The 24,806-nt window shown below is 41.6% G+C and overlaps 1 protein-coding gene across 3 annotated transcripts in view; it reads left to right on the top strand.

Moving 5' to 3' along the window:
* The first annotated feature begins 15,420 nt into the window (after nt 1-15,420).
* Nucleotides 15,421-24,806, top strand: part of fcsk (fucose kinase) — a 43,174-nt gene continuing 33,788 nt past the window's right edge. For 2 of the 3 annotated variants that reach the window (XM_031801811.1, XM_020456067.2), the window contains exon 1: nt 15,423-15,784. Coding sequence is in view for 1 of the 3 variants with exons in the window: in XM_020456067.2 (XP_020311656.1) it covers nt 15,703-15,784 (82 nt within the window). In the remaining 2 variants the exon portion in view is untranslated. Of the gene's footprint in view, nt 15,785-24,806 lie in introns of all 3 variants that reach the window. The other variant, XR_004204849.1, reaches the window with a different exon arrangement.

The following is a 24,806-nucleotide window of genomic DNA, read 5'->3' as shown; positions in this document are numbered from 1 at the left end:
AACTCTTCTTCGGCGATGAGGTTTAACGGCTGTTGGCATCCAATAAATGTTGCATTTCTGCCACCTACTAGACTGGAGTATAATTCCCTTATACATAGCTTTTAAAAAAGCTCACTAAAAACCCACCACTCTACTCCACTATTAAAATATATCAAGTTCTACTGGAGGCCAACACCACCACTCAACACAACCTGTAACTCTTCTGATGTCAAGTCTCACACATGCAAATACCTCTCTGCAGCTGTCACCACAACCTCAATTTTCTACAACTTATGTTCTATCCCTGCAGTACAGTTGATAACCATTGCTATAAGTGCAAAAAACCTCAAACTGCCTCTCTCACTGGACATTTCTGATTCTCAGCCCCATGGGCACTCCTACAATTAACACATACCACTACTTTCCCCAATGCCACGCATTCCACATGCCCTTCTGCACATTTCTCACACCTAGGAACCTCCCTCCTACACACTGCTGCCACATGCCCATAAGCTTGACACCTGTAATAACGTAATGTATTCAGCACAAAAGCTTGAACAGTATAAGTTATATACCCTAACATAACTGTCAGGAAAAGACTCAACATCAAAACTCAAAAGAACAGACAACGACTCTTCTGTTTCACCAATTACAAACACTGAACCCTCCCCCTTCAGTTGGTCAACTTTCACACCTACAGTTACCCCAGTAATCACTCCTTTCAATGGCGCCCTTTTCTTGAGAGCAAAACAATTTACACCTCTTGTCCCCATTTATTTAACGCTGAGCGCCTGCTCCCTCTGAACAGCAAAATCACAAACAGTTATCATAAGACCACTTCTGGATACCTTCACCGATTCCACAGTACCCAACTCTGTTTTCACCAACCCTGAAACTACAAATGGATCAGCCAAAAGGCAAGGGTTCACTTTTTCCAAAAAAATGCACTCCTACCGTCACAGACTCATCTTTATCCTGACTCTCGGTGCAAACCTCGGGCTTCGAGAACTTCACCACATCTACCACCTCCGATACTTCGCATTCATTCACTTCCATTTCTCCTCCTGCCCTCAAATCAGCATCCAGTTCACTCGGCTTACACTTTCTACCATTCTTCTTTAACAAAACATATCCTTTTTTTCCTCCATATTTAACCGATTCAAGCTCACTATCTTTCTTCAACTTCCTCTGCCTCTCATTTTCCCTCCATTCCTCCTCCATATTCCAAGTATACGTCTCACTATGATAATACTGCACTTCTCCTGACATACTGTACATCTTGTTCTTTCCCTCTTAAGGGCAGTCATTTTCCCCTGGCTAATCCTTTCTCCTCAATCACTCTGGACGTGCATTGGGATTCTGAGAACTTCAACGTTGCCTTCAGCTGAACTTGCAAAGAGAGATGGTTGACCTTCAGCCCAGCTAGATCTTCTTCTTCGGTAAATTGCTGATCGCACAATTTAATGTGCATCCTGTCACCTACTCTGCAGGATGGAAACAAGATTCACAAAAAAACTAAACTACCAAACTACAAAAAAAACTACCAAACTATCAAAAAATAAATTAACTGATCCCTACATAGGTTCAAGGGGAACCTGGGAGGGAGGGTCTTCTGCCGCCAGTACTCCTCGCAAGTCTTCAAATGTAAAATCCTTAAGTCCCAAAAGATTTTCTGCCACAGCCACAATAACATCCAGTTTCTAAGACTTCTTTGAGACTTGTGCTATAAAGTTTATAACTGTGGCAATGAACACCACAAAATCCACATTTTTAACACACAGGGTATCTTTTGACTGGCAGTAAACCTTTATTACAGGCTGTGGTGCGTCCACAACCATATCGTCACTAGCTTCACTTGTTTTCTCAATTATTTTAATCACCTCCCCATAGGAGATTCGATTTACCGCTCTAACTTTTGTCACTTCAATCTCCTTCACCCTTACAGGGCACTCCAGGAACTCGGGATCATGAGCCCCACCACAATTGCAACACTGTCGTCCTTCTACCCACAGTTCTTCAATATACTCTGTCCGTCTGCACACACTTGAAACATGGACAAATTCTTTACAATTCTTGCACTGCAATGGTTTTGGGAGGAAAGCTCTTACAGCGTATCTTACATAACCAAGCTTCACATCCATTGGTATTTGTTCTTTATCAAAAAACAACAGGACATACAGACTTTCTTCTTTTTCTCCATTCACCCAGAGGGTCAGACGCCAGGCACCACTACTCCGGGAATTCTATTCAGGTATTCAACCTGAACATCTGTCGTCACCCCTGAGATGACTCTGATGGGTGCTCTACTCAGAAGTTAGAAACACAAAACCTCTGTTGCTCGTATTCTTTTGAGGCTCACTGCAATCTTCCTCTGTTCTTCAGAAATACAATTCATCTAAATAAGACCGCTCCTGGTCACTGACAGACTTTTCCCAGTGCATACCTCACCATTTTCAACACCTGAAACGGGTCTCCCACATAAGCATTCTTACTCAACAAACGCATCCCAACAAGAAGCGATTCATTATCCTCCAATTTTAGACAATTTCCTTTTTGTTCCAGTTTTTGATACTCCTGTTGTCCATTCAGAACATTTGTCTTCACCAACTTTGCTCAACTTGCTGTTTGATTCGAACCCAACATCCACTTTCACTATCTTTCTTGCCATTTTACCTCAGGGTCTGTGCTGCTCTTGCTTCTTCTTCTTCTTTTGGATTGGGATGGTGGATCGCATCCAACTTTTAAAGAGCATACACCGCCACCTACTGTACTGGAGTGTGAGGCCAGTAATGGCCTACCTACATTAAATTAGATTCATTATTCCTGTTCCTCTTAGAAGTTGAAATAGAGCCATGGACACCACTTCCCTTCCCCCACCAATGTTCCCTCTAAACTGCAGGCGCAGTTCCCCGGGACTGCCACACAGAAGAAACCACGCAGAGAACAACAAGATAGAACATCACTCAACTTTCTAGAGTTTCTAGAGTTTTCCCTCTTAAATGTGTTAAAAACCTTTCCCTTTACTGTGAGAATTGCAACTTTAAATGTAACATACCTAAACAAACTATCCAAGACTTAGTATGCAAAACTAACTATGCAAGATATTTTGTATTAGGCATAACGCATTGGAGGATGATTCTAATGCATTGACAAGCACCATTCAGCCAATATGGCGTATCCAATCAGAGCTTCGGTAGGCCTATAAGCAAATAGACCATTGCCATATATGGATCTGTGCCATTCACTTTGAACTGGACTGTTTACAGCATGAGTGGTTGCGAGTAAACAAGCTGCGTATAGCCACATGTACACATTTGTTCATATTTGCTAGTTAATGAGTTATTAGCCCAGCAATGGGGGAGTGATTGCTTCCTACAACAGCACAAAATGTTAGCATTGCTAGACATTTTTAAAAATCAGTCAGGTAAACTACTGTTTTTGTCTTAAAGGGGCAGTGTTGTATTTTGAGAAAGGATTGAATATGCTAAATAGCCAATAGGCAGAGGGTAGCATAATTTGTCTGATTCTCTGTACTAATGGTATGGGAATAATAATGCCTTTTATTTTGTAAAGTGGTTTCTTGCATCAAACACAACAACATTTTCAGTCACATCCTTGTCTGAAGGACAAGTGGATAAACAGGTTCATGTGAAGCCCTGCATGTTTTTCTTCAAAAGTCTCATGGAATGTAGGCCTACATTGAACACCATACTTTGGCTGCTACTGTAGGCTGAATGACAGAACAGCTATTTACATGTAAAAATGTTATGGGATGTATTTTCTCCATTGTTTGTGATGGTAGGCCGCTCTGGTAGGACTAAATTATGATCAAGTAGCCTACTTAACCATGGTCTGAAACTGTAACATAAAGTGGGTAAACCTCAGTGTTCATAGTAAACAGATGTTGGAAGTTGCACAGAATTTTTACAACCTGGAAGTTTGCACACAGGCCTGAAATTTGTTCAGTGCCAAAAACAAAATTGTGAAACATTTCTCATGAGGAGCTGAATGGCAGTCTGATCATGACAACACGCCTCCCAGACCTTTACAAGTATTCCCTGAACTTACTATATGTTTCTTTGGAATGGCAATTTCAGCATGACCACCTCTCCCATCATCTGCTGTGATCACCAGTTCTCTTAGCTACAGATTGTTACACCAGATAATGTGATTTAGCCAAAGATTTCTGGTATCCATTACTGGGAGTTACAGGATAGGTACTGTTTGGTGTAGAACTGAGAATTTTCAACCAACCTTGGATATCTGAATGTCTAGCATCTCTTTGATGCTACAGAGCCCCGTATAGCTTAAATAAATAGGGAATACACATTTCAAAGATTGATAGAAAAGTTGCATATTTATTTTATGGTGGTTCTATGTCATGGCTCTCCAACCCTGATCCTGGAGAGCAACAGTCCTGTAGGTTTTCACTCAAACCCTAATCTAGCACACCTGATTTTAATTATCTGGTTGATAAGCTGAACCAGGTTAGTTACAATTGGAGTTGGAACAAAAACCCAGAGGGAAAATATCCAGGAACAGGTTTGGAGACCCCTGTTCTACCACAGAAAGTCGGTGGCAGCTAATTGGGGAGGACGGGCCCGTGGTAACGACTGGAGTGGAATTAGTCTAACGGTATTAAATACATCAAACACATGGTTTCCATGTGTTTGATGCCATTCCATTCGCTCCGTTCCGGCCATTATTATGTGCCGCCCTCCTCTCAGCAGCCTCCTGTGTCTTTTACATGGGCTTATGCTGAGCCACACTGGCTGCGTTAACACAGGCAGCCCAATTCTGATATTAGACTAGCTAATTGATAAGTAAACATGTACTGGTTTCAGGAGGAATGGTTATTTCACTTACACCTCCCTAATTCTCCTGATTTTCAGGAAAAAGTGGACATTTTACCTAGATATCCCTAATATGATAACTGTGGTGTACAACATAGAAGCTTATCAGGTTCTGATCGACTTACTATGCTTTTTCATTCGAGATCGCCCCCCGATTGCTAATCAATCAGGTCTTTATTCTCTAGGCTCCGCTTTGTCGTCAAAATGGACAACCTTGCAATGAATGACATGTATCCATCGTGATTTGCCCTGGACTTTCGCTGCTGACCTCGTTACAGTATGAGCAAAATTTGACCTTCCCATTTTGGCCCTGTGTAACCTTTATTTAACTAGACAAGTCAGTTAAGAACAAATTCTCATTTACAATGACAGCCTTCCCCGGCCAAACCCGGACGATGCTGTGCCAATTGTGCGCCGCCCTATGGGACACCCAATCACGGCCGGATGTGATACAGCCTGGATTCTAACCAGGGACTGTAATGACGCCTCTTGCACTGAAATGTAGTGCCTTAGGGCCAACCCCAATGCCACATCATCTAGTTTCTTCTAATAGTAGCTTACAGGTTTCTGACAATCACCATGGTGTTGTGTCAGCACTGAGGTCATGTGCCATATTTTTCAGCCACAAAGAGGGTGAACGGTTGGCCTGAGTCCGGAATGGCTAAAGCCGGAACTGATGACAGAGCTAGTTTAAGCTTGCCAAAAACCTCTTTCTGTTCTTCCGTGAAGACTACGGGGTCTTTTGAATCGAGGTCTCCCTTGAGGAGGTCGTTAAGGGATTGTGCAATTTCGGAAAAGGAGTCCATGCAGCATTTGTTGTAGTTGCACAAGCCCATGAAGGAGCTGAGTTCTTTAATAGTAGTGGGTTCCTTGGCGGCTTGTATGGCGGCAGTACGACTTTGTGTCAGCTATCTTTTTCCCTGCGAGACCAGTTGACCGAGGTAGATAACCTGTGATTGCATAAGTTGGGCTTTATCAGGGCTAGCTTTAGGCCTTTGGCATGCAAGTGGTCAAACAGTGATTTTAGGTCCTTGGCATGTGTTGCCTCATCTTGTGCAGTCAACAATATATCATCAACCTATCTTATGAAAACAGATGACATCGGAGGGAGATCTTGGAGATGTCGATGCAATGCTTGATGGTAAATTTGAAGAACTATTATGAAGGCCCATAGGAGACATAGTCCATGGATACTGTTGACTATCCACAGAAAAAGAAAGCCATATCAATGACCTAGAACACAGAGTGACCAGGTGACAAAGAGGAAAAAATGGTTGAGGGGTTAGCCACCATTGGAGTGAACTTGGAGATTAATTTGCATTCCTGTAGTCCACCGTCACCCGCCAGTCACCATTTGATTTCCTCACTGGCCATACCAGACAATACCAGACACTTTGAGATATCAGCTGATGTACGAAGGGCTATATAAATAAATTTGATTTGATTTGATTTGAATTAGTTAGAGGCCGTGTGTCTTTTCAACAATACCCATGTCACATAGATCTCTAATCACTTCTTTAGTAGCGGCCATAGCTTCCCTGATGATGGGATATTGTTTTGTGCACGGTGGGGCAACACCTGTCAAGCGGCCTGGATCTATGTCCAAAATTCCACACTCCTTTTTCTTTGTAGTCAAAATAGGATGTTTCTGAACTGTAGAGCCCTGCAGTTCGCCATGTCACCTTTCCTTCAAAGATGTGTAGTAAAGTTGCATAATAACATCAAGGCCTAAAATAGGTTGTTCAAAGGAACCTATTCACACCCCTGCATCAATCTTAATTGGATCAATAAAAACTGATAATGGTTTGGTGTAAAACAGTTACATACATTAAGTATTCAGACCCTTTACTCAGTACTTTGTTGAAGCACCTTTGGCAGAGATTACAGCCTTGAGTCTTCTTGGGTATGACGCTACAAGCTTGGAACACCTGTATTTGGGGAGTTTCTCCCATTCTTCTCTGCAAATCCTCTCAAAGTCCGCCAGGTTAGATGGAGAGCGTCGCTGCACAGCCATTTTCATGTCTCTCCAGAGGTGTTAGATCGGGTTCAAGTCCGGGCTCAAGGACATTCAGAGACTTGTCCCTTCATTGTCTTGGCTTTTGTGTTTATGGTCTTTGTCCTATTAGAAGGTCCTGAGTGCTCTGGAGCAGGTTTTTCTTCAAGGATATCTCTGTACTTTGCACAGTTCATCTTTGCCTTGATCCTGACTAGTCTCCCAGTCCCTCCTGCTAAAAAACATCCCCACAGTATGATGCTGCCACCACCTTGCTTCCCCGTAGGGATGGGCCAGGTTTCTTCCAGACGTGACGCTTGCAATTCAGGCCGAAGTGTTCAATCTTGGTTTCATCAGACCAGAGAATCTTGTTTCTCATGGTGTGAGAGTCTTTTAGGTGCCTTTTGGCAAACTCAAATTGAGCTGTCATGTGCCTTTTACTGAGGAGTGGTTTCCGTCTGGCCACTCTACCATAAAGGCCTGATTGTTGGAGTGCTGCAGAGATGGTTGTCCTTATGGAAGGTTCTCCCATCTCCACAGAAGAACTCTAGAGCTCTGTCAGAGTGACCATCGGGTTCTTGGTCACCTCACTGACCAAGGCCCTTATCCCCCGATTGCTCAGTTTGGCCGGGCGGCCAGCTCTAGGAAGAGTCTTTCCAAATCATGTCCAATCAATGGAATTTACCTCAGTTGGACTCCAATCAAGTTGCAGAAACATATCCAGGATGATGAAAACAGGATGCACCTGAGCTCAATTTCGAGTCTCATAGCAAAGGGTCTGAATAGTTATGTAAATAAGGTATTTCTGTTTTTTATTTTTAATACATTTGTCATTATGGAGTATTGTGTGTAAATTGATGAGGGAATTGTTTTATTTAATCAATTTTAGAATAAGGCTGTAACAAAACTAAATGTGGACAAAGTTAAAGGGTCTGAATACTTGCCGAATGCACTGTATAAAGTGTAATATTGGGAGGCAAACTCTAAATTGAATACATTTCCATTCTATATCTGACATGGTACCAGCACAGATAGAACAATAAGGAAGATCTTTCCCCTGATGTATAAATGTAAAGCATCCAGTTGGCGTTACCACTCACGTTCAAATATGATGGTGAGAGGTAGCCCATTGGCCGGCAGTGGGAGAAGATGGAGCGAGATGGACGTTCTGCAAATTGAATACAGTTTTCTGTTTTCAAATCTTAGTTTTGTAGACTTTACTTTTTGCCTAAGTAGAAAAAAATGCGTTGTTTAGAATGAGTACAAGGACGAATTGAGTTATTGCAAACACGCACTTCACAAAGTAGGTGTTCCCTAAAGGAAATATGCAAATACGTCCTAGAATGCACCAATAGACTCTCATGCTTTGCTCTGCCCACCTCCTTACTTGTTCTGCCCACTATGATGAATTTGCTCCCAGTGGTCTGTCTTGGGTTAGTTATAAAAAATCTTTGGTATAGGTGTTCTTTTTTAAGCCCATAACCATTAAACCACTCAGTATGGAAAATAATTATCAGTTACAATTATTTTTGTCACAATTCATGCTGTCACTAGGAAATGACATGGCAAACATGAGAAATGATTTGTCATTTAAGCATTTAAATGTAGTTTTTAAATGTGTCAGTGTTGTACTGGTTAGTACTATGTAAATTAAATATTAAACACACTTTTTGCTATTTCTTTTTCCAATTGGCCTTCATTATGCACACTCAATCATGAAAATGTAACGACGTTCTTCGTTTGTAGAAAGAGAGTCAGACCGAAATGCAGCGTGGTGGTTACTCATGACTTTAATGGAAAAGTGACACATGAAATAACTATACAAAAACGAAAACAACAAACGGAATGTGAAACCTAATTACAGCCTATCTGGTGAAACTACACAGAGACAGGAACAATCACCCACGAAATACAAAGTGAAACTCAGGCTACCTAAATACGGTTCCCAATCCGAGACAACGAGAATTACCTGACCCTGATTGAGAACCGCCTCAGGCAGCCAAGCCTACACTAGACACACCCCTAATCAACCACAATCCCAATGCCTACAAAACCCCAATACGAAACACAACAAAATAAACCCATGTCACACCCTGGGGCCTGTTGCACAAAACTAGGATAAGGGATTAAGCCAGGATATCTTGGTGATCCTGGCTCAATTGATCCGTAATCCGGTTGCACTAAAGATGGATAGGGGGCAGGAGGATATGTTATGGTATAAATTACCATGGAGATTTATTCTGTGGAGCTAGCCTGCTCCAGACCAGGCTAAATTCCAGGATCTATTTAATCTCATCCCTAATGTCAGTCAGCAGTCACCACAAATGGAAACCAATAGTTATTTCACTGCTCACTATACATTGTTATCACATATAACTAGACCCACTGTTATTTAAACGTTTGTGATCATTAATTTCAATGATTTTGGATAAAAAATGATTTTTAGATGTTGCTATCATTAGATAATTTAGTTTCCCATAGACTATAAGGCTATATATAAAATGATAGAATATTAGGGCCACAGAGGGGAAAAAAACACAAGTCATAATATTGTAACCAGTTGTTTTAAAGGAGGACAGTTGTTAAAATGACAGATGTGGGGCATTTCGTGAAATTGTACTTCAGTATGGTTTCATAAACAAAGACATGCTGATGTGCCAGAATATTAAGTATCACATTGTCATAAGTATCAAAACTGTAAAAACAATATGTAGCTTTTCTGAAGAAAGAACCAGCCTCATAAATTTATGACTTTATCCTTTTTCTTCAGTGTGGCCCTAGTACTCTGTCATATAAACAAATACACATTCCATATGAATATAAAAACACAATGTGTAACATTATGTTCCTTTATTAAACCATCAGCTCCTTTCGAAACTGAAGTCACAGTGACTCTACAAGATGGAAAGCACAGAATCCAAGCATATTATACAAAATGATACATACACATTGAAAGGTCTGTATATAACACACCCTGCATGTCTGCACACTAAAATAAATGCAGGACAAATCCATACACATCAACTGAACAGACAAATGAATGGATGCAGTAGCCTCCCTGCAGCCTTGTATTACACACAGTATACCGCACAAACATCATAAGAGGCCAAATTCGTCAAAAAACGAACCCAAAAAAACCTAAATTCCTCTGCCACCGCAGGACATATTTAACCAAAATTGAAAGCACACATACTAACTAAAATAATTCAACACATATTGGTCCCTCAGCAGCCGACCACTGTCGTCATCAGGGAAGATTGCCGGATTGTCCCAGTCCATGGCTGGTGGCACTCTGGGGGCCCTCTCCTTCCTCAGGCAGGCCACATCGTGGAGGACAGCACAAGCCACAGTAATATCACATGCCCTAACAGGGCTGACCCTTAATTTGTGAAGGCAGTGAAAGCGTGCCTTCAGGAGGCCAAAGGTCATTTCAACTCTGGCCCTGGCATGGTTGTAGGCCTGCTGTGCTTCCTGGGGGTCTGTGAAAGGTGTCAGGAGAAAAGGCTGGCAGCCATACCCCCTGTCTCCCAGCAACACACCAGAGAATTCACCTGTCAACACAAAATCTCATCATTACTACCTCATAAACACAGTGATATTCTTGACACAGCCATGATGGTTATAAATAGGGGTTGTGTGGCTTACCTTGTGATAGGCACTGATAGATTTCAGAGGCCCGAAAGATTCTGGAGTCATGGACTGAGCCAGGCCATTTTGCCACAACATTGCTGATCACCACAGTCAGCATTGCAGACCATCTGAAATCATAAGATGAGGAATATTACACCAATCAATGCACATCACTGGCAATGCAGAGTGTTCGTCAATGGACAATATCAAAAAGTTATGTTCACCTGAACATTAATGCTGTGAAAGGATTTCCTATTCACAAAATCGGCCTCATGGGCACCTGAGGGGGCTTTTATCCTTATGTGTGTGCAGTCCACTGCACCAATGACATTGGGGAAACCTGTCACACAAAGTAATGAGTATCCTACTATGTGTTAACAGTTGTCCTGTAATTTGTAGATCCTCTTACCTGCAATCCTATAGAACTCCTCTTTGATGTCACAGAGTCTTCTGTGGCCAGGGAAGGAGATGAAGACATCTGCTAATGCTTTGATAGCCAGACACACACTCCTTATTGTGCGGCAAATTGTGGCCTTGTTCAGCTGTTCTGCATCCCCCACTGAGTACAGGAAGGCTCCACTAGCAAAAAAGCGCAAGGCCACACAAACCATTTACGCCACACTCAGTGCATGGCTCCGTGCAGTGCGGTGCTTAATCCTGGGACCCAGTAGTCTGCATAGATACCTGATGCCATCTGCAGAAAACCTGTATCTTTCATATAGATGGTCATCAGGGAAGGCCAGTGGGTCCAACCGGTCCCTGAAGACCCTTTCTCGCCTGAAGGCTCTCCTCAGGACAAGTGCTTCTTCATCCACCACATCTCGCACGAATGGGCATGCCATTGTCAGAGCAGAAAGGAACACACAATTTTGGGCCTTCATATAGGCTAGTGGCCACACCTGGTGCTGGGGGGTGGGCAAAAGAGGGCGATGTCTTATAACGATGACTTGGTTGTACTGATTGCTGGGAAAATAAAAAAAACCTTAGAAAGATGCCACCGTCCTGTGTGCTCACAATAAGAGCTCATATGTCATGGCTCACTTGACTTTACGAGAATATACCAAATTTTTATTTTGAGCTGTGTCATCTTCTTGGAGCTGGGGGAGGAAAGAAAAATAATGATTAATACATTTGTGTTACAGTTAGCATACAGTGTACATTGAAGGCATATCTCACCTCCCTCTCAAGTTTTTTTATTTCAAGGTCCAGTTTCCTAATTGTCCTCTTTTTTATTTCGAACTCCAGTGCAAGATTTTCCATCTTTTTCTTCTTGTACTGAATGTCTGTCAGTTCTATTTGGCGCCGGAGGTGGTTGCCATACAACTTTCTGATAGCTTGTGAGCTCTGTGAACACAATACAATTAGCGCAGCTGGAATTTGGCAGGATGTGGTGTCCTTTTATTAATACGCACTATGTTGCCAGGCTGGTTTTCCCACTGTATAGCATCTGGGTCCTGTAAAAGAAATTAGATTTTTTGATTTTGATGAGGACTCCTCACCATTGTAGAGTAAATAGTACTTTCACAGTCTTAACATGATACCTCATGCCTTCTGGAATCCAGAGAGATGGTCTCCTCCTCATCATCGTCTCCATCATGTGCTGTTGCTGCTGCACTGGGGCCTTCACCCTATCACATTTAATCGGATTCATATTGAAGCTAGTAGACAAGACATGCCAGGCCTACAGTATGCCTTTGATGGAGTACTCACTGGATCAGCATCGTCTGGTGCTTGTGCTGGTGGCTCTAACAGGAACACAGTAATGCCAGACACTGCAAGGCAATAGGTAAACCAAAGTCAGACAGTCCAAATTGATTCAATATGAATGTGGTTGTATCCAATGTAGAGATGGAAGGACATACCTTGAATGAAGCGGGTGGCATCTTGGGAGGAACCTATGCTCGTCTCTTTCCCCCCAGGGATCCCCTCTAAGACGGGCCTGCCTTTATTTAGCTCCAAGGCCATGTCCTCTGCTGGGGTAAGGTCAGCCTTTGGTGACCCACCACCCGTGCCTTGTCTGTGTGTATTCTTTTTCACTGCTAAAACAGTACAGACAATGTGTGAGCAGGCACCTTCTGGGTACAATATATGCTTGTGCTTTGTTAAATATTAGTCAGGGACCATCCCATTCTGCAGAATGTTCTTGTATTTGATTTTGACCTGCTGCCATGTCCGTTTTGGCCCGTTCATGTTTAATCTACACACACACACACACACACTTAATGGAGTCACACTGCAAAAAAATTACTTGGTATTTTTGTCTTGTTTTCAGTAAAAATATCAAAAAATGTATCATAGCTTTATACAGTGTGATGGAGTTACTTTACACAATTTCACTCATATCTGCAGTGCATTTCAATAAAAAATTTAACCGTTTCATAATTACAGTACAACTGCATTTTTGGAGATGTGAATTAAATATTTGAATTGTAATTGTGATGTTTCAGCGGAGCGGTGAGTGTGTAATTGTGCACTACTTACGCATTCAGGCGGTCTGCAATACTTTGCCACGCTTTTTCTCTTTGCTTTATCACTGTGGCGGTGTTGCCTTTCTTCTTAATTATATCTTTTACCTCCTCGTATGCCTCCATGAGGATTTGTGCTTCCGAAGGGAAAAGTACGCGGCTCTAGTTGCCATGGTAAATCAGTTAATCTGTGATCTGTGGCGGGGTCTATTTGAGTGAGCCGTGAGCGCGCACCTATCCAGGATTGGTTTCACCTGGCTTAATGAATCCGTGTCTGCTCATCCTGGCTTGGTCTTTGTGCAACCAATTAAGCCTGGACGCACATGTTTTGGCTTCGTTGAGCTCAGCTGAGTCATTTATCCCGGATGTCTTAATTCTACTTTTGTGCAACAGGCCCCTGGCCTGACCAAATATATAACGAAAACACAAAATACTATGACCAAGGCGTGACAGAAAATTATAATGTAATATATATTTTTGCATTTCAATTAGAATTTTGTCACAAAATGTGCATACCCATTTAGGAAAAGAAATTGCAAAAATGAAATTTATTTATAATTTTCCATTTGCGTTTCCAATTGAGTTTTGGCAGCTAACTGCTTCCATAGACGAGTATGTTTATATAATGGTACTATAATACTTGTATTTTTTTATTTATTTTTTACATCCATCTGTCACGCCTTGGTCTTAGTATTTTGTGTTTTCTTTAATTATTTGTTCAGGCCAGGGTGTGACATGGGGTTATTGTATTGTCTTATTGGGGTTTTTGTAGGCATTGGGATTGTGGTTGATTAGAGGTGTGTCTAGTATAGGCTTTCCTGCCTGAGGCGGTTCTCAATCAGAGTCAGGTAATTCTCGTTGTCTCGGATTGGGAACCGTATTTAGGTAGCCTGAGTTTCACTTTGTATTTCGTGGGTGATTGTTCCTGTCTCTGTGTAGTTTCACCAGATAGGCTGTAATAGGTTTTCGCGTTCCGTTTGTTGTTTTGTTTATATATAGTTATTTTCATGTATCTACTTATTTTCATTAAAGATCATGATTAACCACCACGCTGCATTTCGGTCCGACTCTCTTTCGACAAACGAAGAACGCCGTTACACCATCAAAATTGGTTAAAGTTGGCAAATTGATTATGGCAGGTGAAAATTCTATTAAACGTTTTACCATTGCAACATTTGACAGTCACATTCACCTTTAGTTGACTGAAGCGTGCACAGCCGGCGATGCCTCATCTCGATTGATTATTCCCCATCATTTGCAACAATGTCAATGGTCGTCATTACTATTTTTCCCTTGCGGTACCTCAAACTGTCGTCATTACCAGCTGAGATACATTTTTATGAGTTGATTTTACTCCTGGCTCAGAGTTTGTCTGAGCAGTGTCTTAACATAATCCTAAAACCTACTCTGAGCTGGGAGTTTTTAGTCTTAAAAAATGTTTAGGATCTTTTCTGAGACGATTTGGGGATACCGGCCCTGGGTGTAAAATCAACCCATAAATGAGTACTTTTAGGAGTAAAATCAACTCTGGGTGTAAAACCAACCCATAAAGCAGTACTTTTAGGAGTAAAATCAACTCTGGGTGTAAAATTAACACAAAGGAGTACTTGTAGGAGTAAAATGAACTCTGGGTGTAAAATCAACTCCTAAAGGAGTACTTTTTAGGAGTAAAATCAACTCATAAAAGTTCATCTCAGCTGGTAATATTGAAAGTTTGAGGTACCACAAAGGAAATACCAAATGATGGGAATAAGCAATAGTGATCGCCAATTATGTACTGCATCAAATGTTGCAATGGTAAAATGTTTGATGTCATTTTCACCATTTCCACCATTTTCAGAGAATGCCAAGACTGTGCAAAGCTGGAATCAAGGCAAAGGGTGACTACTTTGAAGAATATAAAATATAAAATATGTTATTATTTGTTTAACACTTTAAAACAAAACTTTTTTGGTTAATACATGATTCCATATGTGCAATTTCATAGTTTTTATGTCTTCACTATTATTCTACAATGTATTAAATAGTAAAAATACAGAAACACCCTTGAATGAGTAGGTGTTCCAAACTTTTGACTGGTGGTGTATGTTTCAGTAAGATTTGATTTTGGGCATTTATGGTAATGTTCATCAACTGTACTGCAGGGATGGAATGTAAGTTGCAGAAAATAGAGGTTGTGGTGGCAACTGCAGAGAGGTGTTTGGGTGTGCAAGACTTGACATCAGAAGAGTTACAGTGTGTGTTGAGTGGTGGTGTCCCATCCTCTCAGGCTGTTGGCCTTAATTTGGATTAAATATATTTAAATAGTGGAGTATGGTATTTATTATTATTAATTGTGAGTGTAGTGTTAGATGGTAGGGTATTTGTTTTATTATTATTTATTATTTTTTTGTGGGGGGGGGGGTAGAAAAAAATATGCAAAGAATAAGGGAGTTATACTCCAGTCTAGTAGGTGGCGGTAATCAACATTTAATTGGATCACAACCGCCGTTAAACCTCATCAAAGAAGAAGAACTGGTCGCGCAAACGATTGATTTTGCCGTCTCCACTCATTCGGGAGCTACATTATTGCAAGAATAGCACAGTGTAGTCTCTTTAGCTATTGCCTTGGTTGAACGGTTTTAGCATTGTTTGCATGGACGTAATGTTTGCTTCCTGTTACTTTCCGCCAATGGCGTTTTAGTTTAGATTGGTAAATTAGGCTAAATGTTCCGTGTATGAAGACAGCAGACTACTTTCGTGGCTCAATTGGAAGATATATTGTTTTCATAAATACGTCAACATGTCAAGCGAGCAGGTGTTCAGCTGGACTGTAGTAGTCCTGACCTGTCAACATAAAGATAGCGTTTACGCCTTTCAAAGAGGTGAGTCTCTTATTCCTCTTCTTGTTTACAGTAATGCACAGTTGCCCACTGTAGTCTAATAATGCAAAAGTTGAGGAATAGACCAGATGCATGCGTAGCCTTCTGTAGGCCTAAGTCTACTTAATTTACTGAAGAATAAGTTACTAAACTTAATTTTACTCTCGTGTTTACCAATCTGAAACTATTGAAGCAGGATTGTGAATGAGCTGTCAAAATAAAAGTCCGCTAAAAGTCTCCTATTCAAATAAAAGTCCCCTTTTTGAAACAGATCCAAACAAATACAAATAGTGGAATAATACCATATTTGGACAAGATGATGCTAAACAATTTTGCCATGTTATATAACTTAAAAATACATTCTTTATTAATTTGATAAAACAGAACAGTTTAAGAAACATTTAAAATCCCATTGTGGATCTATTAGTCTGCATAATTGCATTATAATTACATATACTATTTCATTTGTAAAGCGCATTTCCCACGCTCAATGCACAAGTGAAGGTTGCTGGTGCTTGCTCCTGTGCGCAAGTCATTTGACTGATCCAGTTTCAAATGAGTTATTCCCTATTATTTCTGAAAAGAAGCTGATAAACCCCTCCCCCATGCTAAAGGGATAATTCACCCAAATTACATGTTAACCATTTTGTTTTGTTGTCCACTGTTTCAAATTCTAACTATTTAGTATTTGTGGCTCAAATCAATGGTACCTACAGTATATTAGCATTTTCATGCTTCATGTCCAAATCATCCGGAAGTATCTTACAATTGATTGTGTAACTCAATGATGTTACTTATAGATTTGGGTATGAAGCCCAGACACGCTAATATAGGTACCATTGTCTTGCAAAGTTATCATTTTTAAACAGTTTCCAGGTAAACAAAATGGGTTGTTGTCATACCTTCTCCATATACTGCTTACATAGTAAGGAAAACAATGTCATTTGGGTGAACTATCCCTTTAATATGGGGTGATTCTTTAAAAACAAATAATCACATCATAGTAGCAACACCACCTAGTGGTCAGAACTTGGTGAAATCAGGATGTAAGATGGGACATGAAGCTAACATATTCAATGACTAATTTCTCTGAACAGGGTGAGAGAAAAAACATCCCCAAATGTGACTGACTGCCTCAACTACAAAATAACACACATGGAATCATGTAGTAACCAAAAAAGTGTTAAACAAATTTAAATATTTTATATTCTTCAAAGTAGCCACTTTTTGCCTTGACAGCTTTGCACACTCTTGGCATTCTCTCAACCAGCTTCACCTGGAATGCTTTTCCAACAGTCTTGAAGGAGTTCCCACATATGCTGAGCACTTGTTGGTTACTTTTCCTTCACGCTGCGGTCCAACTCATCCCAAACCATCTCAATTTGGTTGAGGTCTGGTGATTGTGGAGGCCAGTTCATCTGATGCAGCACTGCATCACTCTCCTTCTTGGTCAAATAACCCTTACACAGCCTGGAGGAGTGTTGGGTCATTGTCCTGTTGAAAAACAAATGATAGTCCCACTAAGCACAAACCAGATGGGATGGCGTATCGCTGCAGAATGCTGTCGTAGCCCTGCTGGTTAAGTGTGCCTTGAATTCTAAATAAATCAGTGTCACCAGCAAAGCACCATCAGACCTCCATGCTTCACGGTGGGAACCACACATGGAGAGATCATCCGTTCACATACCCTGCATCTCACAAAGACTTAACAGTTGGAACCAAAAATCAGAAATTTGGACTCATCTGACCAAAGGACAGATTTCCACCAGTCTAATGTTCATTGCTTGTGTTTCTTGGCCCAAGCAAGTTACTTCTTCTTATTGGCGTCCTTTTAGTAGTGGTTTCTTTGCAGCAATTTGATCATGAAGGTTTGATTCAGAGCAGTTTCCTCTGAACAGTTGATGTTCGGCTGTCTGTTACTTGAACTCTGAAGCATTTATTTGGGCTGCAATTTCTGAGGCTGCTATCTCTAATGAACTTATCCTCTGCAGCAGAGGTAACACTGGGTCTTCCTTTCCTGTGGCGGTCCTCATGAGAGCCAGTTTTATCATAGCGCTTGATGGTTTTTGTGACTGCACTTGAAGAAACTTTCAAAGTTCTTGAAATGTTCCGTATTGACTGACCTTCATGTCTTAAAGTAATGATGGACCGTCGTTTCTCTTTGCTTATTTGAGATGTTCTTGCCATAATATGGACTTGGTCTTTTACCAAATAGTGCTATCTTCAGTATACCACCCCTACCTTGTCATAACACAACTGATTGGCTCAAACGCATTAAGAAGGAAAGAAATTCAGCAAAATCACTTTTAACAATTAATTGAAATGCATTCCAGGTGACTACCACATGAAGCTGGTTGAGAGAATGCCAAGATTGTGCAAAGCTGTCATCAAGGCAAAGGGTGGTTACTATGAAGAATCTCAAATACAAATATATTTGGATTTGTTTAACACTTTTTTTTTTTTTGCTGGTTACTACATGATTCCAAATGTTTTTTTGTAGTTTTGATGTCTTAATTATTATTCTACAATGTAGAAAATAGTAAAAAAATAAAGAAAAACCATTGAATGTGTAGGTGTGTCCAAACTTTTGACTGATACTGTATGCTGGTCAAGGCTCATCCTATGTACACCTTTTCTATTCATATACTGTTTGTACTGACATTATGGACAATCATATATTTATATTCCAGACTCTGACATTCCTCGTTCTAATATTTCTACTTTTGTTAAATACTTTTTTTTTGGGGGGGGGGTCAAAATGTTCATTTTTGGTCCAATATTCTTAGAACGCAATGACTACATCAAGCTTGTGACTCGACAAACTTGTTTGATGCATTTCCAGTTTGTTTTGGTTGTTTCAGATTGTTGTTCCACATAGAAATGAATGGTAAATAATGAATTGTGTAACTTTTATTGTAAATAAGAATAGAATGTTTCTTCGGAACACATCCACCATGCCAGTCAACTTTGTGAACATGTGCAGAATGTGGATGATCTGGTGTGTCTTGGGACTCTGTTTGAGAAGGACTGTAACCACCTCCGAACTTAACCCTGTTCCCTCAATCCGGTATCCCAACACCTTTTCTGGGGCTAAACTCTCTCAGCCGTTTGTGCCCAAGAACCAAGACAAAAGTCCAGTGACGTGCTGGAGGTGTAAGGTCCAACATCCTCCAGGTTCTTGCCCTGTCTATGGCCAGCATCAGGATTCAGAAAAAGGTTAGAAAGAACAGAAGACCAACAGGCGTGGTGGCTTGGGTACAATTAGAACGGCCTCAATGCCCACCATGAAGCCTTCAGACAGCTCACCTAGCTGTCTTATTCCTATTCTGCAACAAATGTTGGTTCCTCTGACTGGTAGGAACAGGAGAGGGAAGGCCATAATGGACAAAGGAGCAACTTATACCCTGATGCAGGAGCCCCTGTGGCAAAATATGGTATTACTGCATGAGGTGCTTCGAACCTGGGAGAAAGGACCATTGAACTTGGCCAATGGTGAACCGATCAATCCCTTGGGCTGGACTGATGGAAATTAAGCTGTATGATGACATTATTCATTTTCCTGTGGCTATTCTTGCCAATCCGAGCCTTGCATTTGCTGTAGACCTTGGCCTGGACTGCATGTTCTTCAGCGGACTAACCATCTCAATGTCCGAACCATCATGTCAGCTGCGCTCTGACCATTCCCGGCCTCATCCATTTCAGAAACCCAACTATCACACTGATTACAGTCGTACCCCCCCCCCCCTTATATTCCAGGGCAAAAGCAAAACTGATGCTGATTTCTACATCAAACAAGCAATGGAACAGTCATGTCTGTCAGATGAGAGGTGGCAGCTCTCCCAGATGTTGGAAATGAACAGTGAGATCTGTGCTCTTACACCCGGCCATGCAGCAGTCTTCCAACACAAAATCTATACCTGTCATGAAGGCCACATTAAGCAGCGTCCCTACAGGCTGTCCCCCGCCAAACTGCTGATTTCTCAATGAACAGCTTGCAGCTTGAGAGTATGTTGGCGACTGGAGTTGTCGAACCTTCCTTTTCCAGATGGACTTCCCCAGTTGTCCTTATTCCTTCTTCAGTAATCTGGATCTTAACATTGGATATTGGCAGGTGGCAATGAATCCCGCCGTTCAGAACAAGATTGTGTTCATCTCCCCAGCTGGTTTGTACTCATTCAAATGCATGCCTTTTGGTTTGGAGAACACTCCAGCAACCTTCCAACGGCTGATGGAGACTGCCCTGGGAGATCTGAGGGGGAAAAATTGTGTATCTGGATGACATAATCTATTCCTCTGTCACTGATCATCTGCAAGACATACATTCCATCTTTGACAGACAGGCTGTAGCTTTGACCCTGAACTTGAAGTGTCATTTCTGCTTGCCTGAACTCAAGTTCCTTTGTCATGTATTTAATGCAGAAGATATCCATGCAGATTCAGCCAAAGTTGCAGCAGTGCGGGGGCTCCCAATTCCCACATCACTGAAGGCTGTTCAGAGCTTCCTGGGTATGGCTTGATGGTACCACAGGTTTGTGCTTGACTTTTCAAAGTTAGCTGAACCACTCAACCACCTTAAGAAGAAGGGGGTGAAGTTCCAATGGACTCCTGCATTTCAAGCACTCAAAAACAGTCTCATTGTTTTCCAGTGCTTAGACATCCTAAGCTGAATGCTCATTTACCAGTGTACACAGATGCAAGTCAAACAGGACTCGGAGCAGTCTTTGCTCAACCAACAGGACCTGGAACAGAAGAAGTTCTTGCCTATGCAAGTCTAACCCTGAATTGCGCCAAGAGGAATTTGTCAACAAATGAACGGGAGTGCCTCGCTGTGGTCTGGTCTCTGGAGAAATGGAGCTACTATTTGGAGGCCAAGGTCTTCAACGTTGTTGCTGCGGTGGGTTCTGACATCAGGCAAGACCAACAGCTGTCTCATTCGCTGGTCTATCATACTAGGACTTCATCGTTGAGTATCGCAAAGGAAAACTGAATGTTGTACCAGATGCCCTCTCAAATTACAGAGACTGCCAACGTCTGTCATCCATTGTGCCGCACTATCACTACCGCATTATTATTTTCCTCTGGATTATGTGTGTGGAGAGCACAGCCACATCAGTGAGAAGTTCAGGATAATGTGTATCAAACTCCAAGAGGAGATGGGACACACTGCACCCCTTACCGTGTCTTAGTCCCCTCTACATTGACTGACCAAATGATCTAATCATGCCAACCCCATGAGTGGCCATCTTGGAGTCATCTTGGAGTCTTCAAAACCTACCGAAGATTACAGGAGGTGGTGTACTGGCCAGGCATGTGGGTCGATACCAAGTTTTTAAATGAGTTCACTTCACATGATTTCACTGAACAACAAAAAATGGGAATATTAAATGATCCCCAATGATCCATCACATCTGTAAAATGATAGTCTAGAAACGAAAGCTTTGGTTGTCTTCCTCTCAGGCTTCCATGTCTTCTCCCTGGACCTCCTCAATGTCCACCCCTTGAACATCAGACATTGTCACTGTCACTTTCCAACCTTGTTGAGGATGGCTCATTGTCAGGCTCAAAAAGCCTCAAATTAGCCCGGATGGCCACCAATTTTTCAACCCTTGAATTGGTAAGCCTATTGTGTTATTTGGTGTGTGTGTGTGTGTGTGTTCCTAAACAAGGACCAGTTGCACTCTGAGGCGGCTGATATTGGTGGGATTTAGAGGATGATGGAGGCAACAGGAGAAAGAGCCTCAGATCCACAAATTCCCTTCCACCAGGTGGCTGATGAGATATGTTGGCATGACTGCCATATTGCATCTCCATCCCAAAGCCCTTGCTTGGAAGTGTACTTTACCAGACTGCCAAGAACCTTGCCCTCATCCAGGCCAAGGTGGTGAGACACAGTAGTGATGACACCATAGGCCTTATTGATCTCTGCACCAGACAGGATGCTCCTGCCAGCATACTTGAGGTCCAGCATGTACGCTGCAGCGTGTGTATGGGCTTCAGGCAGAAGTCTTCATGCTTTTTGATGTATTTCAGAACTGCAGTTTCCTCTGCTTGGAGCTAAAGTGGGCAGGGCAGTACGGATTTATTTTCTTACATCTGCAAGCAGAGTCTGAACATCAGACAGGATGGCATTGTCCCCCTCAATCCGTGCAATGGCTACTGCAATAGGTTTCAGGAGTTTCAGGCTGCTTACCACTCTCCCAAAATACATCATCCAGGAGGATCCTCTTTATGGGGCTGTCCATATCGGCAGACTGTGATATGGCCATTTCTTGGAGAGACTCCTCCTCCAGGAGACTGTCAAACATGGCGGCAGGGTAGCCTAGTGGTTAGAGCATTGGACTAGTAACCGGAAGGTTGCAAGTTCAAACCCCTGAGCTGACAAGGTACAAATCTGTTGTTTTGCCCATGAACAGGCAGTTAACCCACTGTTCCTAGGCCGTCATTGAAAATAAGAATTTGTTCTTAACTGACTTGCCTAGTTAAACAAAGGTTAAATAAAAACATGATGACAACACTACTCCAACGGGTGTTGCTGGGCAGCTTCAATGTCGTGGTCTTGTTCTTCTCACTTTGCTTGGTGAGGTAGATTGCTGCTATAACTTGATGACCCTTCACATAACCATTTATGCACTTGGTCAGATGATTCTGCATCATTATTGCAATCTTCACATATGATTTGGCACAGTATTTGCAAATGTAGAAGGAAAAGCTGTGTACATTAGCTGCAGTGAAATGTCTCCACACATCAGATAGTGCCCGTGGCATTTTCCTGTAAAGATTAGAAAAAATGTTTGTGAAAATGTAATACAATTCCATGTACAGATAAATAATTAAGCAGTTAGATTAAACACCTCCTTTGTAAGATGCATGTTTTAAAATGAAACGTGTATTGGAACAGGTGAATTAACAGTTAGGCTCAAGCAAGCTAAACCCCACATGGTAGGAAAAACTAACTAGCAGAAATTGTTAACAAGTTAGAAATGATTTAAACACACTTTTCTGTAGGCTACTGTTTACAAGTTAACAAAAAATAATGTATGTCATATAAAATATATTCACCCCACCCAGTATTGTAATCAAAACTTACCAGAAAGCGTGTAGTCCTTGGTTCAGGCAGTGTAGTAGTCAATAGCATCTCATTAGTGTGCAAGATCTTGAGAATCAGCTGTACATGTGATGGAAGAATGCACTGTGCATGCAGAGGGTTGCAATTCCATTGAATTGGGGGTAGTTTAACCAAAATATGCCACAAGACCTAAAATTGCCTTGTATCCCACAAAAATGGTTCACTGTTATAAGCAATAAAAAATAAAAAAAATGAGTTTTAGCATAATTACCTAAATTCCTGGCCTTAACTTCTCATGGAAAATTTCCGACCCTTTTGCAACCCTAAATGAATCACACTTCACCATCTGACAGTCCGACGGACAAATCTGGGTTTGGTGTATGCAAGGAGAACGCTACCTGCCCCAATGCATAGTGCCAACTGTACAGTTTGGTGCAGTAGGAATATTGCTCTGGGGCTGTTTTTCATGGTTCCGACCCCTTAGTTCAGTGAAGGGAAATCTTAGCTCTACAGCATACAATGACATTCTAGACGATTCTGTGATTCTAACTTTGTGGCAACAGTTTGGGGAAGGCCCTTTCCTGTTCCAGATTGACAATGCTCCCGTGCACAAAGCGAGGTCCATACAGAAATGGTTTGCCGAGATTGGTGTGTAAGAACTTGAATGCACTGAGCCCTAACCACAACCTTATCGAATACCATTGATGAATTGGAACGCCAACTAAAAACCAGGCCTAATCGCCCATCATCATTGCCAACTTCACTAATGCTCTTGTGGCTGAATGGAAGCCATTCCCCGCAGCAATGTTCCAACATCTATTGGAAAGCCTTCCCAGTAGAGTGGACGCTGTTATAGCAGAAAAAGGGGACCAACTCCATATTATTGCCCGTTTTGGAATGAGACATTCGAGCAGGTGTCCACATACTTTGGTAATGTAGTGTACAGTGCCTTAGGAAAGTATTCAGTCCCCTTGACTTTTTCAAAAATAAATGTTACACAGAGCCCTAACCGATCGCACGCCATTGTGCATAAATGTATTTTGTCCCTCCACACCAAATACGATCACGACACGCAGGTTAAAATTTCAAAACAAACTCTGAACCAATTATATACATTTGGGGACAGCTCAAAAAGCTTTAAACATTTATGGAAATTTAGCTAGCTAGCTTGCTGTTGCTAGCTAATTTGTCCTGGGATATAAACATTGAGTTGTTATTGTACCTGAAATGCACAAGATCCTCTTCTTCGACAATTAATCCACACACAAAACGGTCAACCGAAACGTTTCCAGTCATCTCTGGCTTTTATTTTCTCTTGACTTTATATTGCTATTGGCAATTTTCATTAAATTAGGTGCATTACTGCCACTGACCTCGTTCGTCTTTCAGTCACCCACGTGGGTATAACCAATGAGGAGATAGCATGTGGGTACCTGCTTCTATAAACCAATGAGGAAATAGGAGAGGCAGGAGTTGCAGCGCAATCTGCGTCACAAATAGAACTGACTTCTATTTTAGCCCTTGGCAACGCAGAAGCTTGTTGGCGCGTGCGAGCATTGTGGGTGCAATGATTGAATAATATAGATTTCAAAATGTATTTTGCAATGCTCGCGCATGGGACGCGAAAGGTGTAGTCAGCCTGTAACGTTACAGCCTTATTCTAAAATGTATTAAATTGTTTTTTCCCCCCTCATCAATCTACACACAATACCCCATAATGACGAAGCAAAAACCAGCTTTTTAGAATTTTGTTGACACATTTATTAAAAATAAACTGTTCTTACATTTACATAAGTATTCAGACCCTTTACTCAGTACTTTGTTGAAGCACCTTTGGCAGCGGTTACAGCCTCGAGTATTCTTGGGTATGATGCTACAAGCTTGGCACATCTGTATTTGTTGGCACACCTGTATTTGGAGTTTCTCCCATTCTTCGCTACAGATCATCTCAAGCTCTGT

This window comes from Oncorhynchus kisutch, linkage group LG22 (genome assembly GCF_002021735.2).
Source record: "Oncorhynchus kisutch isolate 150728-3 linkage group LG22, Okis_V2, whole genome shotgun sequence".
In the NCBI taxonomy this organism is placed as follows: Eukaryota; Metazoa; Chordata; class Actinopteri; order Salmoniformes; family Salmonidae; genus Oncorhynchus; species Oncorhynchus kisutch.
Note: the sequence above shows the minus strand (reverse complement) of the source record. Positions and strands in the feature narration are given on the sequence as shown.